The 15,338-nt window shown below is 45.1% G+C and overlaps 1 protein-coding gene across 1 annotated transcript in view; it reads left to right on the forward strand.

Moving 5' to 3' along the window:
• LOC115128169 (rho guanine nucleotide exchange factor TIAM1-like) overlaps window positions 1-15,338 on the forward strand; it is a 202,912-nt gene that overhangs the window by 88,334 nt on the left and 99,240 nt on the right. Inside the window, exons 3-7 of the mRNA XM_065000598.1 lie at window positions 770-953; window positions 1,158-1,780; window positions 3,189-3,561; window positions 10,680-10,901; window positions 11,278-11,515. Coding sequence (XP_064856670.1) covers window positions 1,167-1,780; window positions 3,189-3,561; window positions 10,680-10,901; window positions 11,278-11,515 — 1,447 coding nt within the window. The 5' untranslated portion in view covers window positions 770-953; window positions 1,158-1,166. The remainder of the gene's footprint in view (window positions 1-769; window positions 954-1,157; window positions 1,781-3,188; window positions 3,562-10,679; window positions 10,902-11,277; window positions 11,516-15,338) is intronic.

Below are 15,338 nucleotides of genomic sequence, written 5' to 3' on the forward strand. Positions count from 1 at the left end.
GGCCAAACCCTCCTCTAACCCGGACGACGCTGGGTCAATTGTGCGCCCAGACTCCCACTCACGACCGGTTGTGATACAGCCTGGAATCGAACCAGGGTCTGTAGTGACGCCTCTAGCACTGAGATGCAGTGTCCTTAGACCGCTGTGCCACTCGGTAGCCCCGACATTAAACTATTAAACATTGTTCTGATAGAGTACAGATTGATATTCACAACTTCAATCGGATTCTAGTCAACGAGGGAAATCTGAACACTCACCCACAGAGCATCCCTGTTTAAAGAACTAATGTTGTAGGCTATGGTATTTTTATTTTTATTTGCTGTGTGTGTGTGTGTGTGTGGTACAATCAGAAGTGTTTATGTGACTTTTCCTACAGTTTATTAGGTCTTGTTGTAACTAATGGCAACCACACTTGAACATATTTCGTAGCCCAGTAAAACCAGCTTGCTAGCTTAATACAGGCGTGTGGTTGTAGTAAAGCTGTGACTCTCTCAGATCGTAGTAAAACTGTTAGCTGATCACTGTTCTCACAACCCCCATTTCTGTGTGGTCCCAGTCACTGATTGGGTAATTAAATATGTTCAACTTTAACCACAAAATGTCTGCAATTGATTCCCAGCAGGCAGAGTCCCTCCTCTTGTTAAAGTTCATGTTCCTTCAGAAAGACTATTGTTAAAGTTCATGTTCCTTCAGAAAGACTATTGTAAGTTTAGTTCTTTTTTTTTACAGCGATGACTGACCAGGGTTTCTGTTTTCTCTCTTCTCCCAGATATTTTTGAGTACATATCAGCGGCATCAGGACCATTCTCTCTCTCTCTCTCTCTCTCCTCTCCTCTCCTCTCCTCTCCTCTCCTCTCCTCTCCTCTCCTCTCCTCTCCTCTCCTCTCTGTGATTGGATAGACAGCCTGACGGTTGGAACTCAACATGCCAGTGATGTCAACGCCAGACTTCAGGTTGGTTAACTGATATATGATACGAAGTTCTTGGCAAGATTACATTTATGATACATACGGATGCCGGTTATGTTATTGTCGGCAGGACATCGTGTGTTCTACTTCGTGAATTGTCAATAATTAAAATGTTGGGGTTTTGACACACATCTCTGTAACGTCATGAGTTGTTTATATCCGTGTAGTTACCTGTCTTTTCTGATGTAGACTGTAACCATGGGCAACGTGGAGAGCCAGAACGTCGATCACGCCTTCTACGGCACCCAACATGGCCACCTGTCCCGTAAGCACATGTCTCGATCGCTCCGCGTCTCCAACAAGCACCATCAGTCCAGTTCTGGTTCCAGCCGCCGCTCCCGTGACTGTCACGCCTCGCAAGGCAAAGTGGATCACCGAAACTCTGAGACCTCCACGCGTTCCAGCAGCACCCCTAGTATCCCACAGTCCTTAGCGGATCACGCCCTGGAGCCCTTCAACCAGACCAATGTCCTGTCAGACTACTCCTCTCCGATCTGGGTGGACCGCGTGGCCATGAACCTCCGGCCCGTCTCCTGCCATACCCACCTAGACAACCCGTCTGTAACGCCCCATCAAGACGCAGAGTCACCTGGGACTAGACCCCACGAACCCCAGGGTCTACAGGACAGAGGACTGGGCCTATACAGTAACACAGGGGAGGCGACCTACCTTCAGAAGACTAGAGACGGACCTAGGGAACCTCGAGAGGTGGTCAGCTTCAAGAAGAAGAGATCCAAATCAGCCGACATGTGGAGAGAAGACGACAGTCTGGACTTCAGTCTGTCAGACCTCAGCCGGGAACACCTCACCAGGTTAGAGAAGTGAGACCTCAGCCGGGAACACCTCACCAGGTTAGAGAAGTCAGACCTCAGCCGGAAACACCTCACCAGGTTAGAGAAGTCAGACCTCAGCCGGGAACACCTCACCAGGTTAGAGAAGTCAGACCTCAGCCGGCAACACCTCACCAGGTTAGAGAAGTCAGACCTCAGCCTGGAACACCTGACCAGGTTAGAGAAGTCAGACCTCAGCCTCACCACCAGGTTAGAGAAGTCAGACCTCAGCCGGGAACACCTCACCAGGTTAGAGACAGACCTCAGCCGGCAACACCTCACCAGGTTAGAGAAGTCAGACCTCAGCCAGGAACACCTCACCAGGTTAACAGACCTCACCAGGTTAGAGAAGTCAGACCTCAGCCGGCAACACCTCACCAGGTTAGAGAAGTCAGACCTCAGGTCACCAGGTTAGAGAAGTCAGACCTCAGCCAGGAACACCTCACCAGGTTAGAGAAGTCAGACCTCAGCCAGGAACACCTCACCAGGTTAGAGAAGTCAGACCTCAGCCAGGAACACCTCACCAGGTTAGAGAAGTCAGACCTCAGCCGGGAACACCTCACCAGGTCAGCCAGGGAACACCTCACCAGGTTAGAGAAGTCACCAGGTTTAGAGAATGACCGTGATATACTATGACTATGATATGAGTTTTTTTGAACTTAATTACTTGTAGATTAATGCACTAATTGTAAGTCACTTGTTGGGGAATAATCTGAATTAGTTGGGTAACATAGATAAGATGTTTTTATTTTCATTATATGCTTGTGAGTTACTTCTCATCAGAATGTATCTTGTTGTACTATAGTGGTGGCCGGTTGCAGTTATCTGTTCTCTGTCATGGGGTCAGTTACTTGGGCCGCAGAAAGGGGAGGGGTCAAGCTTGTCTTCATATGTAAACATATCTTTTAAACCAATTATTTATTGGCTCCACAATGTCTGTGTGCCAGTCACTGTGTCTCTGTGATCTTGTCCAGGAGGGGTGTATTTGATATATGCCTGTTGATGAGGTTTTGTTTTATGGTCCTGAGAGCGAGATGAGAACATAGTTTAGAGACAAAAGCTGAATGATAATTTATAGCCAATGCCGTCTGGCTATGTGTGTCTTTTTGCTATAAAGGATCTCAGTTGCAATGTAAGGGACTCTCAGAGAATTCATTGATAGACACTGAATTGATCTGAGAGTCACAGGGTTGTGATGGAGCTCATATAATTAAAGATGGACTTTATGATAACTCTGACTTGTGTTGTGGTTTGCTCTCATGATTTGGTAAATACAGGAAATGTCCACTACACACTCTGGATATGCTAAATGACTAACATGTAAGTGTAGAGAATCGGCCAACTGGAGGGGTTGTCAGTTCAAATCCATTCAATTTACGTCTCTTTTCAGCACAGAGGAGATCATCGACACGGAGGAGGTAGAAGACTTCCCTGATTGTGACGGCCTGCTGGGGCTCGTGTCCCCTGAGGGTCTGGAGAGTCTGGACGCAGCAGGCCGAGCCAACTCCCTGGACCAGCTCTACGGGGGTCAGATGACCCCGACCCGCCGACCCGCTGGACGCTACGCTAAGTGGCACCATGACGCTAACCGCTCCGCCCGAGAGGGTGATAAGATGGTGTCTCCGGAAGAGGAGGATGATGGGAACTCGTACGGAGCGTATACTCTGCCCTGCCGACGCTCACACTGCCTGTCTGAGGGGCTAACCAATCCCCGGGCTGCCACCTGCTCCACAATGCAGGGACGCAGGGCACAGACCATACAGGTAGGATGTCACAATGTTGTTACACTGACTCCATGTTTGTTTTTTAGTCATAGGATGCACACCGAATGCATATCATAGACCACACTGGTAGCATACGTAAGGGATAATTAACGAGGGACTGTGTGTTCTATGGAAACTACAGAACGACGTGGAAGGTGTGTTCCACGACACGCTAGAGGAGTGGAACTGACGTTCCACGGAGTTGCAATATGTTCCAGAGAACCCAGAGAACCCAGAGAACCCCTGGTTTATTCTCCCTTTTAATACCACGGCTATAATTTAACACATTTTGCTGCTAGAAATGTTCATTTGTTTTTATTAGTGATCCCCATTAGTTCCTGCCAAGGCAGCAGCTACTCTTCCTGGGGTTTATTATGGATCCCCATTAGTTCCTGCCGAGGCAGCAGCTACTCTTCCTTGGGTTTATTATGGATCCCCATTAGTTCCTGCCAAGGCAGCAGCTACTCTTCCTGGGGTTTATTATGGATCCCCATTAGTTCCTGCCAAGGCAGCAGCTACTCTTCCTTGGGTTTATTATGGATCCCCATTAGTTCCTGCCAAGGCAGCAGCTACTCTTCCTGGGGTTTATTATGGATCCCCATTAGTTCCTGCCAAGGCAGCAGCTACTCTTCCTGGGGTTTATTATGGATCCCCATTAGTTCCTGCCAAGGCAGCAGCTACTCTTCCTGGGGTTTATTATGGATCCCCATTAGTTCCTGCCAAGGCAGCAGCTACTCTTCCTGGGGTTTATTATGGATCCCCATTAGTTCCTGCCAAGGCAGCAGCTACTCTTCCTTGGGTTTATTATGGATCCCCATTAGTTCCTGCCAAGGCAGCAGCTACTCTTCCTTGGGTTTATTATGGATCCCCATTAGTTCCTGCCAAGGCAGCAGCTACTCTTCCTGGGGTTTATTATGGATCCCCATTAATTCCTGCTAAGGCAGCAGCCACTCTTCCTGGGGTTTATTATGGATCCCCATTAGTTCCTGCCAAGGCAGCAGCTACTCTTCCTGGGGTTTATTATGGATCCCCATTAGTTCCTGCCGAGGCAGCAGCTACTCTTCCTGGGGTTTATTATGGATCCCCATTAGTTCCTGTCAAGGCAGCAGCTACTCTTCCTGGGGTTTATTATGGATCCCCATTAGTTCCTGTCAAGACAGCAGCTACTTTTCCTGGGGTTTATTATGGATCCCCATTAGTTCCTGCCAAGGCAGCAGCTACTCTTCCTTGGGTTTATTATGGATCCCCATTAGTTCCTGCCAAGGCAGCAGCTACTCTTCCTGGGGTTTATTATGGATCCCCATTAGTTCCTGTCAAGGCAGCAGCTACTCTTCCTGGGGTTTATTATGGATCCCCATTAGTTCCTGTCAAGGCAGCAGCTACTCTTCCTGGGGTTTATTATGGATCCCCATTAGTTCCTGTCAAGACAGCAGCTACTTTTCCCAGGGTCCAGCAAAATTAAGGCAGTTATACATTTTTAAAAAACAACATTACAATACATTCATAACATATTTCACAACATATTAAGTGTGTGTCCTCAGGCGTTGTATTACAACATATCTATACCAGAACATCCGTGTGTATAGTGCGTATGTTGTATGTTGTACGTATGTTGTATGTTGTATGTTGTATGTTGTACGTATGTTGTATGTTGTATGTTGTATGTTGTACGTATGTTGTATGTTGTATGTTGTATGTTGTACGTATGTTGTATGTTGTATGTTGTACGTATGTTGTGTGTTGTATGTTGTATGTTGTACGTATGTTGTATGTTGTATGTTGTATGTTGTACGTATGTTGTGTGTTGTATGTTGTATGTTGTATATGTTGTATGTTGTATGTTGTATGTTGTACGTGTTGTATGTTGTATGTTGTATGTTGTATGTTGTATGTTGTATGTTGTGTGTTTTGTAAGCATGTGTCTGTGTTTTGCTTCACCGTCCCCACTGTTCCATAAGGTTTATTTCTATCTGTTTTTTAAATCTAATTTTACTGCTGGCACAAGTTACTTGTTGTGGAATAGAGTTCCATGTAGTCATGGCTCTATGTAGTACTGTGGAATAGAGTTCCATGTAGTCATGGCTCTATGTAGTACTGTGGAATAGAGTTCCATGTAGTCATGGCTCTATGTAGTACTGTGGAATAGAGTTCCATGTAGTCATGGCTCTATGTAGTACTGTGGAATAGAGTTCCATGTAGTCATGGCTCTATGTAGTACTGTGGAATAGAGTTCCATGTAGTCATGGCTCTATGTAGTACTGTGGAATAGAGTTCCATGTAGTCATGGCTCTATGTAGTACTGTGGAATAGAGTTCCATGTAGTCATGGCTCTATGTAGTACTGTGGAATAGAGTTCCATGTAGTCATGGCTCTATGTAGTACTGTGGAATAGAGTTCCATGTAGTCATGGCTCTATGTAGTACTGTGGAATAGAGTTCCATGTAGTCATGGCTCTATGTAGTACTGTGGAATAGAGTTCCATGTAGTCATGGCTCTATGTAGTACTGTGGAATAGAGTTCCATGTAGTCATGGCTCTATGTAGTACTGTGGAATAGAGTTCCATGTAGTCATGGCTCTATGTAGTACTGTGGAATAGAGTTCCATGTAGTCATGGCTCTATGTAGTACTGTGGAATAGAGTTCCATGTAGTCATGGCTCTATGTAGTACTGTGGAATAGAGTTCCATGTAGTCATGGCTCTATGTAGTACTGTGGAATAGAGTTCCATGTAGTCATGGCTCTATGTAGTACTGTGGAATAGAGTTCCATGTAGTCATGGCTCTATGTAGTACTGTGGAATAGAGTTCCATGTAGTCATGGCTCTATGTAGTACTGTGGAATAGAGTTCCATGTAGTCATGGCTCTATGTAGTACTGTGGAATAGAGTTCCATGTAGTCATGGCTCTATGTAGTACTGTGGAATAAGTTCCATGTAGTCATGGCTCTATGTAGTACTGTGGAATAGAGTTCCATGTAGTCATGGCTCTATGTAGTACTGTGGAATAGAGTTCCATCTAGTCATGGCTCTATGTAGTACTGTGGAATAGAGTTCCATGTAGTCATGGCTCTATGTAGTACTGTGGAATAGAGTTCCATGTAGTCATGGCTCTATGTAGTACTGTGGAATAGAGTTCCATCTAGTCATGGCTCTATGTAGTACTGTGGAATAGAGTTCCATGTAGTCATGGCTCTATGTAGTACTGTGGAATAGAGTTCCATGTAGTCATGGCTCTATGTAGTACTGTGGAATAGAGTTCCATGTGGTCATGGCTCTATGTAGTACTGTGGAATAGAGTTCCATGTAGTCATGGCTCTATGTAGTACTGTGGAATAGAGTTCCATGTAGTCATGGCTCTATGTAGTACTGTGGAATAGAGTTCCATGTAGTCATGGCTCTATGTAGTACTGTGGAATAGAGTTCCATGTAGTCATGGCTCTATGTAGTACTGTGGAATAGAGTTCCATGTAGTCATGGCTCTATGTAGTACTGTGGAATAGAGTTCCATGTAGTCATGGCTCTATGTAGTACTGTGGAATAGAGTTCCATGTGGTCATGGCTCTATGTAGTACTGTGGAATAGAGTTCCATGTTGTCATGGCTCTATGTAGTACTGTGGAATAGAGTTCCATGTAGTCATGGCTCTATGTAGTACTGTGGAAAGAGTTCCATGTAGTCATGGCTCTATGTAGTACTGTGGAATAGAGTTCCATGTAGTCATGGCTCTATGTAGTACTGTGGAATAGAGTTCCATGTAGTCATGGCTCTATGTAGTACTGTGGAATAGAGTTCCATGTAGTCATGGCTCTATGTAGTACTGTGGAATAGAGTTCCATGTTGTCATGGCTCTATGTAGTACTGTGAAATAGAGTTCCATGTAGTCATGGCTCTATGTAGTACTGTTTTCCATGTTGTCATGGCTCTATGTAGTACTGTGGAATAGAGTTCCATGTAGTCATGGCTCTATGTAGTACTGTGGAATAGAGTTCCATGTAGTCATGGCTCTATGTAGTACTGTGGAATAGAGTTCCATGTAGTCATGGCTCTATGTAGTACTGTGGAATAGAGTTCCATGTAGTCATGGCTCTATGTAGACTGTGGAATAGAGTTCCATGTAGTCATGGCTCTATGTAGTACTGTGGAATAGAGTTCCATGTAGTCATGGCTCTATGTAGTACGTGTGAATAGAGTTCCATGTAGTCATGGCTCTAGGTAGTACTGTGGAATAGAGTTCCATGTAGTCATGGCTCTAGGTAGTACTGTGCGCCTCCCATAGTCTGTTCTGGACTGTGAAAGAGACCTCGTGTGGCATGTGTTGTGGGGTATGCATGGGTGTCCTAGCAAAAAAAAAAAAAAAAAAAGCTTTTCTTTCAAAAACAAGGACATTTCTAAGTGACCCCAAACTGTTGAACGGTAGTGTTCATTGTAATATTGTTGTATACATTGTTGTTATACATGTTGTATTGTGGATATGTAGTGGTGTTATAAACTTTTGAACGGTAGTGTAGTTTTTTTCCAGCAACACGCTATGATCGATAATGCAGGTAGAACTGTGTGTAACATCCACTGATGAAGCGCGTTTACTAGATGGCGTACAGTGTAGTGGCTGTGTTAACCAAACAGACTTGCTAGTTTAGCTCACCAAGAAACCTAGAAATGTGTTTTAGCATCCGCTGAAGTAGCTAGCAGGTTTACTCGACAGTGGTTGCCGTGGTAACCAAACAGACAGACTCGCTAGTTTAGCTCACCAAACCATCAGTCCTGTAGCTTGCTATTGTGAAATTCTAATTCAACAACGCCAATAATGTTTTCAATTCGACTTTTGCTTTCAAAATGCAGCTCAAACATAAAACATGTCAAAATGAACTGTACCCTAGTTTCTAGAAAGACCCGTCTGTAGACTAGGCTAAGGTTAGTAGCCGTTGAATTCTACCGTGCTGATGTACCGTGCTGATGTACCGTGTTGAATTCTACCGTGTTGATGTACCGTGTTGATGTACCGTGTTGAATTCTACCGTGTTGATGTGCCGTGTTGATGTACCGTGTTGATGTGCCGTGTTGATGTACCGTGCTGAATTCTACCGTGTTGATGTACCGTGTTGATTCTACGTGTTGATGTACCGTGTTGATGTACCGTGTTGAATTCTACCGTGCTGATGTACCGTGTTGATGTACCGTGTTGATGTACCGTGCTGATGTGCCGTGTTGAATTCTACCGTGTTGATGTGCCGTGTTGAATTCTACCGTGTTGATGTACCGTGTTGATGTACCGTGTTGATGTACCGTGCTGATGTACCGTGCTGATGTACCGTGCTGAATTCTACCGTGTTGATGTGCCGTGTTGATGTGCCGTGTTGATGTACCGTGTTGATGTACCGTGTTGATGTACCGTGTTGAATGTACCGTGTTGATGTACCGTGTTGATGTACCGTGTTGAATTCTACCGTGTTGATGTACCGTGTTGATGTACCGTGCTGATGTACCGTGCTGATGTACCGTGCTGAATTCTACCGTGCTGATGTACCGTGTTGAATTCTACCGTGTTGATGTGCCGTGCTGATGTACCGTGTTGATGTACCGTGCTGATGTACCGTGTTGAATTCTACCGTGTTGATGTACCGTGCTGATGTACCGTGCTGATGTACCGTGTTGATGTACCGTGTTGAATTCTACCGTGCTGATGTACCGTGTTGATGTATGTTGAATTCTACCGTGCTGATGTACAATGTACCGTGTTGATGTACCGTGCTGATGTACCGTGCGTTATAGGGCAACCATGCAGGCTCTGGAATGCCGTTTAAGCCAATCAGAAATGAGGATTCAAGAATGCCATGGTATAACACTAATATGATACTGATTTTTAGTCATTTCCGGAGTCGATGTAAATGTGATTCCACATGAAAAACAAACCAATTAGAGTGGAGGATTTGTTAAGGGCACCACTGGTACCCTAGTTTCTAGAAAGACCCGTCTGTAGACTAGGCTAAGGTTGGCCAGGGTAGGATCAGTGACCTCAACTTGTTGGATTTTTTTAAGGGCACCACTGGTACCCTAGTTTCTAGAAAGACCCGTCTGTAGACTAGGCAGGCCAGGGTAGGATCAGGATTTTTTAAGGGCACCACTGGTAACTTAGTTTCTAGAAAGACCCGTCTGTAGACTAGGCTAAGTTTGGCCAGGGTAGGATCAGGATTTTTTGAGGGCACCACTGGTACCCTAGTTTCTAGAAAGACCCGTCTGTAGACTAGGCTAAGTTTGGCCAGGGTAGGATCAGGATTTTTTGAGGGCAGGGTTGCCACCTCCACATCTGCAGAGACGGTATGGACTCTACTCAAGGTGAAGGACTGCTGGTGTGACAGGACTGAAGCTTGGTTTTCTGTCAGTCTGACCACATGTCTGGAGACCAATAGAATGCAACAAGTGTCCATAGACTGTGTGTGTCTCACCTCTACCTTGTGTGTGTGTGTCTGTGGATGGGTGTGTCTCTACCTGTGTCGTGTGTGTGTGTGTGTCTCATCTCTACCTGTGTCGTGTGTGGGTGTGTCTCTACCTGTGTCGTGTGTGTGTCTCATCTCTACCTGTGTCGTGTGTGTGTGTCTCATCTCTACCTGTGTCGTGTGTGTGTGTCTCATCTCTACCTGTGTCGTGTGTGTGTGGGTGTCTCATCTCTACCTGTGTGGGTGTGTCTCTACCTGTGTCATGTGTGTGTATGCGTCTCATCTCTACCTGTGTGTGTGTGTGTGTGTGTGTGTGTCTCATCTCTACCTGTGTGTGTGTGTGGGTGTCTCATCTCTACCTGTGTCGTGTGTGTGTGGGTGTCTCATCTCTACCTGTGTGTGTGGGTGTCTCATCTCTACCTGTGTGTGTGGGTGTCTCATCTCTACCTGTGTGTGTGTGGGTGTGTCTCTACCTGTGTCGTGTGTGTGTGTGTGTGTGTGTCTCATCTCTACCTGTGTCGTGTGGGTGTGTGTCTCATCTCTACCTGTGTTTGTGTGTGTGTGTGTGTGTTTCTCATCTCTACCTGTGTCGTGTGTGTGTGTGTGTGTCTCTACCTGTGTCGTGTGTGTCTCATCTCTACCTGTGTCGTGTGTGTCTCACCTGTGTGACTGTACCTGTGTTTCCAGGATGTGACAGCCGGAGAGGGCAGTGAGTACGAGGACAGTGGCATCGACGGGGTGACTGCTTCGGGGGCGGAGCATCAGTCCCGGCGCTATAAGACCATGTCCATGTCCTTCTCCGTGTGCTCGGCGGCGGGGCGGAGCCTGTTCGCTGGCAGCGACAGCGGAAGCAGCAGCGGGGGAGGAGCCAGTGAGGGGGTCCAGGGGGTCTACGAGAACTTCAGACAGGTGGGTTCTGGTTCACACACACACACACACACACACACACACACACACACACACACACACACACGATCACAATCATCATCTGCTATGTGTGTTTCAAATCAAATGGATTTTTAAAGCCCTTTTTACATCAGCTGATACACAAACCCAGTCTAAAACCCCCAAAACAACAAGCAATGCAGATGTAGAAGCACGTTGGCTAGGAAAAACTCCCGAAAAAGGCCAGAACCTAGGAAGAAACCTAGAGAGGGACCAGGCTCTCAGGGGGGTTTGTTGTTTTCAGTCCTTTGTCTGTCTATGTATTTTAAGCTGCAAACTAATTGCAGTTCGGGAACAATAAAGCTTTATTGATTTGAATGTAATGTAATGTTATGATCAGGAGTTGGAGATGAGCTCATGTCAGACAGAGAGTCTGGAGGAGGCGGGGTCAGCCCTGAGTGACGAGCAGAGCACCATGAGTTCAGCCTACCAATCAGATCCCCTGCACGGCGTCGTCCAGGGAACCGTGAGGAAGGCAGGCCGGCTGGCCGTCAAGAACTTCCTGGTTCACAAGAAAAGCAAGAAGGTGGAGTCGGCCACCAGGAGGAAGTGGAAGAGCTACTGGGTCTGCCTCAAAGGTACCTACCCTACAGTATATACTGTATCTATACACACTGCTATCTAACTATCTACTGGTTCTATACACACTGCTATCTAACTATCTACTGGCTCTATACACATTACAGCTACTGGGTCTGCCTCAAAGGTACATACCCTATCTACTGGCTCTATACACATTACAGCTACTGGGTCTGCCTCAAAGGTACCTACCCTACAGTATATACTGTATCTATACACACTGCTATCTAACTATCTACTGGCTCTATACACATTACAGCTACTGGGTCTGCCTCAAAGGTACCTACCCTACCTATACACACTGCTATCTAACTGGCTCTATACACATTACAGCTACTGGGTCTGCCTCAAAGGTACCTACCCTACAGTATATACTGTATCTATACACACTGCTATCTAACTATCTACTGCTACTGGGTCTGCCTCAAAGGTACATACCCTATCTACTTGCTCTACACATTACAGCTACTGGTCTGCCTCAAAGGTACCTACCCTACAGTATATACTGTATCTATACACACTGCTATCTAACTATCTACTGTATCTATACACACTGCTATCTAACTATCTACTGGGTCTGCACATTACAGCTACTGCTACAAATGTACCTACCTACTACTGCTACTACTACCACTACTACTACTACTACTACACTACTACTACTGCTACTACTACCGCTACTACTACTACTACTACTACTGTTACTACTACTGCTACTGCTACTACTACTACTACTACCACTACTACCACTACCACTACTGCTACTACTAGTACAGTATGACTGCTATTTAACTATCTACTGTATTCTTTATACTCATACTATTACTGATGATACTGAATGGAGGAGCTATCTGTCTGGCTGCCCTCCATACACATTACAGCTTTTATATCTGCTACTAATGCCTTACTCTTTACACGATATACACTATTACTACCATTACTATACACACTGATGCCTTCCACCACTAGTATTACTGCTGCTGCTTTGCTACTTTACATTTTAAAACATGTAAATGGCTTTAGACGATATAGCACTGTACTCAATACAACCCTATGTGATTTAGGACAGTTCCCCTAAGAGCACTGTACTCAATACAACCCTATGTGATTTATGACAGTTCCCCTGAAGAGCACTGTACTCAATACAACCCTACCAGTTCCCCTGAAGAGCACTGTACTCACTACCATGTGATTTAGGACAGTTCCCCTGAAGAGCACTGTACTCAATACAACCCTATGTGATTTAGGACAGTTCCCCTGAAGAGGTACAGCACTGTACTCAATACAACCCTATGTGATTTATGACAGTTCCCCTGAAGAGCACTGTACTCAATACAACCCTATGTGATTTAGGACAGTTCCCTGATGTACTCAATACAACCCTATGTGATTTAGGACAGTTCCCCTGAAGAGCACTGATACAACCCTATGTGATTTATTCCCCTGGAAGAGCACTGTACTCAATACAACCCTATGTGATTTATGACAGTTCCCTGAAGAGGTACAGCACTGTACTCAATACAACCCTATGTGATTTAGGACCGTTCCCCTGAAGAGGTACAGCACTGTACTCAATACAACCCTATGTGATTTATGACAGTTCCCCTGAAGAGCACTGTTCAATACAACCCTATCAGTTCCCTGATACAGCACTGTACTCAATACAGCCCTATGTGATTTATGACAGTTCCCCTGAAGAGGTACAACACTGTACTCAATACACTATGTGATTTAGGACAGTTCCCCTGAAGAGGTACCATTACTAATACACCCTATGATTTAGGACAGTTCCCCTGAAGAGGTCAGCACTGTACTCACAACCCTATGTGATTTAGGACAGTTCCCCTGAAGAGGTACAGCACTGTACTCAATACAACCCTATGTGATTTATGACAGTTCCCTGAAGAGCACTGTTCAATACAACCCTATTGATTTAAAAAGAGGTACATGTAAATACAACCCTATGTGATTTAGGACAGTTCCCTGAAGAGGTATTTACAGCACTGTACTCAATACAACCCTATGTGATTTAGGACAGTTCCCCTGAAGAGCAGTACTGTACTCAATACAACCCTATGTGATTTAGGACAGTTCCCTGAAGAGCAGCACTGTACTCAATACAACCCTATGTGATTTAGGACAGTTCCCCTGAAGACAGCACTGTACTCAATACAACCCTATGTGATTTAGGACAGTTCCCCTGAAGAGGTATTTACAGCACTGTACTCAATACAACCCTATGTGATTTAGGACAGTTCCCCAGTACTGAAGAGCAAGAGCACTGTACTCAATACAACCCTATGTGATTTAGGACAGTTCCCTGAAGAGCACTGTACAGTTCCCCTGAAGAGCACTGTACTCAATACAACCCTATGTGATTTAGGACAGTTCCCCTGAAGAGCACTGTACTCAATACAACCCTATGTGATTTAGGACAGTTCCCCTGAAGAGCACTGTACTCAATACAACCCTATGTGATTTATGACAGTTCCCTGAAGAGCACTGAAGAGTGATTTACAGCACTGTACTCAATACAACCCTATGTGATTTAGGACCGTTCCCCTGAAGAGGTACAGCACTGTACTCAATACAACCCTATGTGATTTATGACAGTTCCCCTGAAGAGCACTGTACTCAATACAACCCTATGTGATTTAGGACAGTTCCCCTGAAGAGGTACAGCACTGTACTCAATACAACCCTATGTGATTTATGACAGTTCCCCTGAAGAGGTACAGCACTGTACTCAATACAACCCTATGTGATTTAGGACAGTTCCCCTGAAGAGCACAATGTACAGCACTGTACTCAATACAACCCTATGTGATTTAGGACAGTTCCCCTGAAGAGGTACAGCACTGTACTCAATACAACCCTATGTGATTTATGACAGTTCCCCTGAAGAGCTATTTACAGCACTGTACTCAATACAACCCTATGTGATTTAGGACAGTTCCCCTGAAGAGGTATTTACAGCACTGTACTCAATACAACCCTATGTGATTTAGGACAGTTCCCCTGAAGAGGTATTTACAGTACTGTACTCAATACAACCCTATGTGATTTAGGACAGTTCCCCTGAAGAGGTACAGCACTGTACTCAATACAACCCTATGTGATTTAGGACAGTTCCCCTGAAGAGGTACAGCACTGTACTCAATACAACCCTATGTGATTTATGACAGTTCCCCTGAAGAGCACTGTACTCAATACAACCCTATGTGATTTATGACAGTTCCCCTGAAGAGCTATTTACAGCACTGTACTCAATACAACCCTATGTGATTTAGGACAGTTCCCCTGAAGAGGTACAGCACTGTACTCAATACAACCCTATGTGATTTATGACAGTTCCCCTGAAGAGCACTGTACTCAATACAACCCTATGTGATTTATGACCGTTCCCCTGAAGAGCTATTTACAGCACTGTACTCAATACAACCCTATGTGATTTAGGACAGTTCCCCTGAAGAGCTATTTACAGTACTGTACTCAATACAACCCTATGTGATTTATGACAGTTCCCCTGAAGAGCTATTTACAGTACTGTACTCAATACAACCCTATGTGATTTATGACAGTTCCCCTGAAGAGCACTGTACTCAATACAACCCTATGTGATTTAGGACAGTTCCCCTGAAGAGCTATTTACAGTACTGTACTCAATACAACCCTATGTGATTTAGGACAGTTCCCCTGAAGAGCACTGTACTCAATACAACCCGATGTGATTTAGGACAGTTCCCCTGAAGAGCTATTTACAGTACTGTACTCAATACAACCCTATGTGATTTATGACAGTTCCCCTGAAGAGCACTGTAC

Source organism: Oncorhynchus nerka, linkage group LG14, assembly GCF_034236695.1.
Source record: "Oncorhynchus nerka isolate Pitt River linkage group LG14, Oner_Uvic_2.0, whole genome shotgun sequence".
NCBI classification, from domain to species: domain Eukaryota; kingdom Metazoa; phylum Chordata; class Actinopteri; order Salmoniformes; family Salmonidae; genus Oncorhynchus; species Oncorhynchus nerka.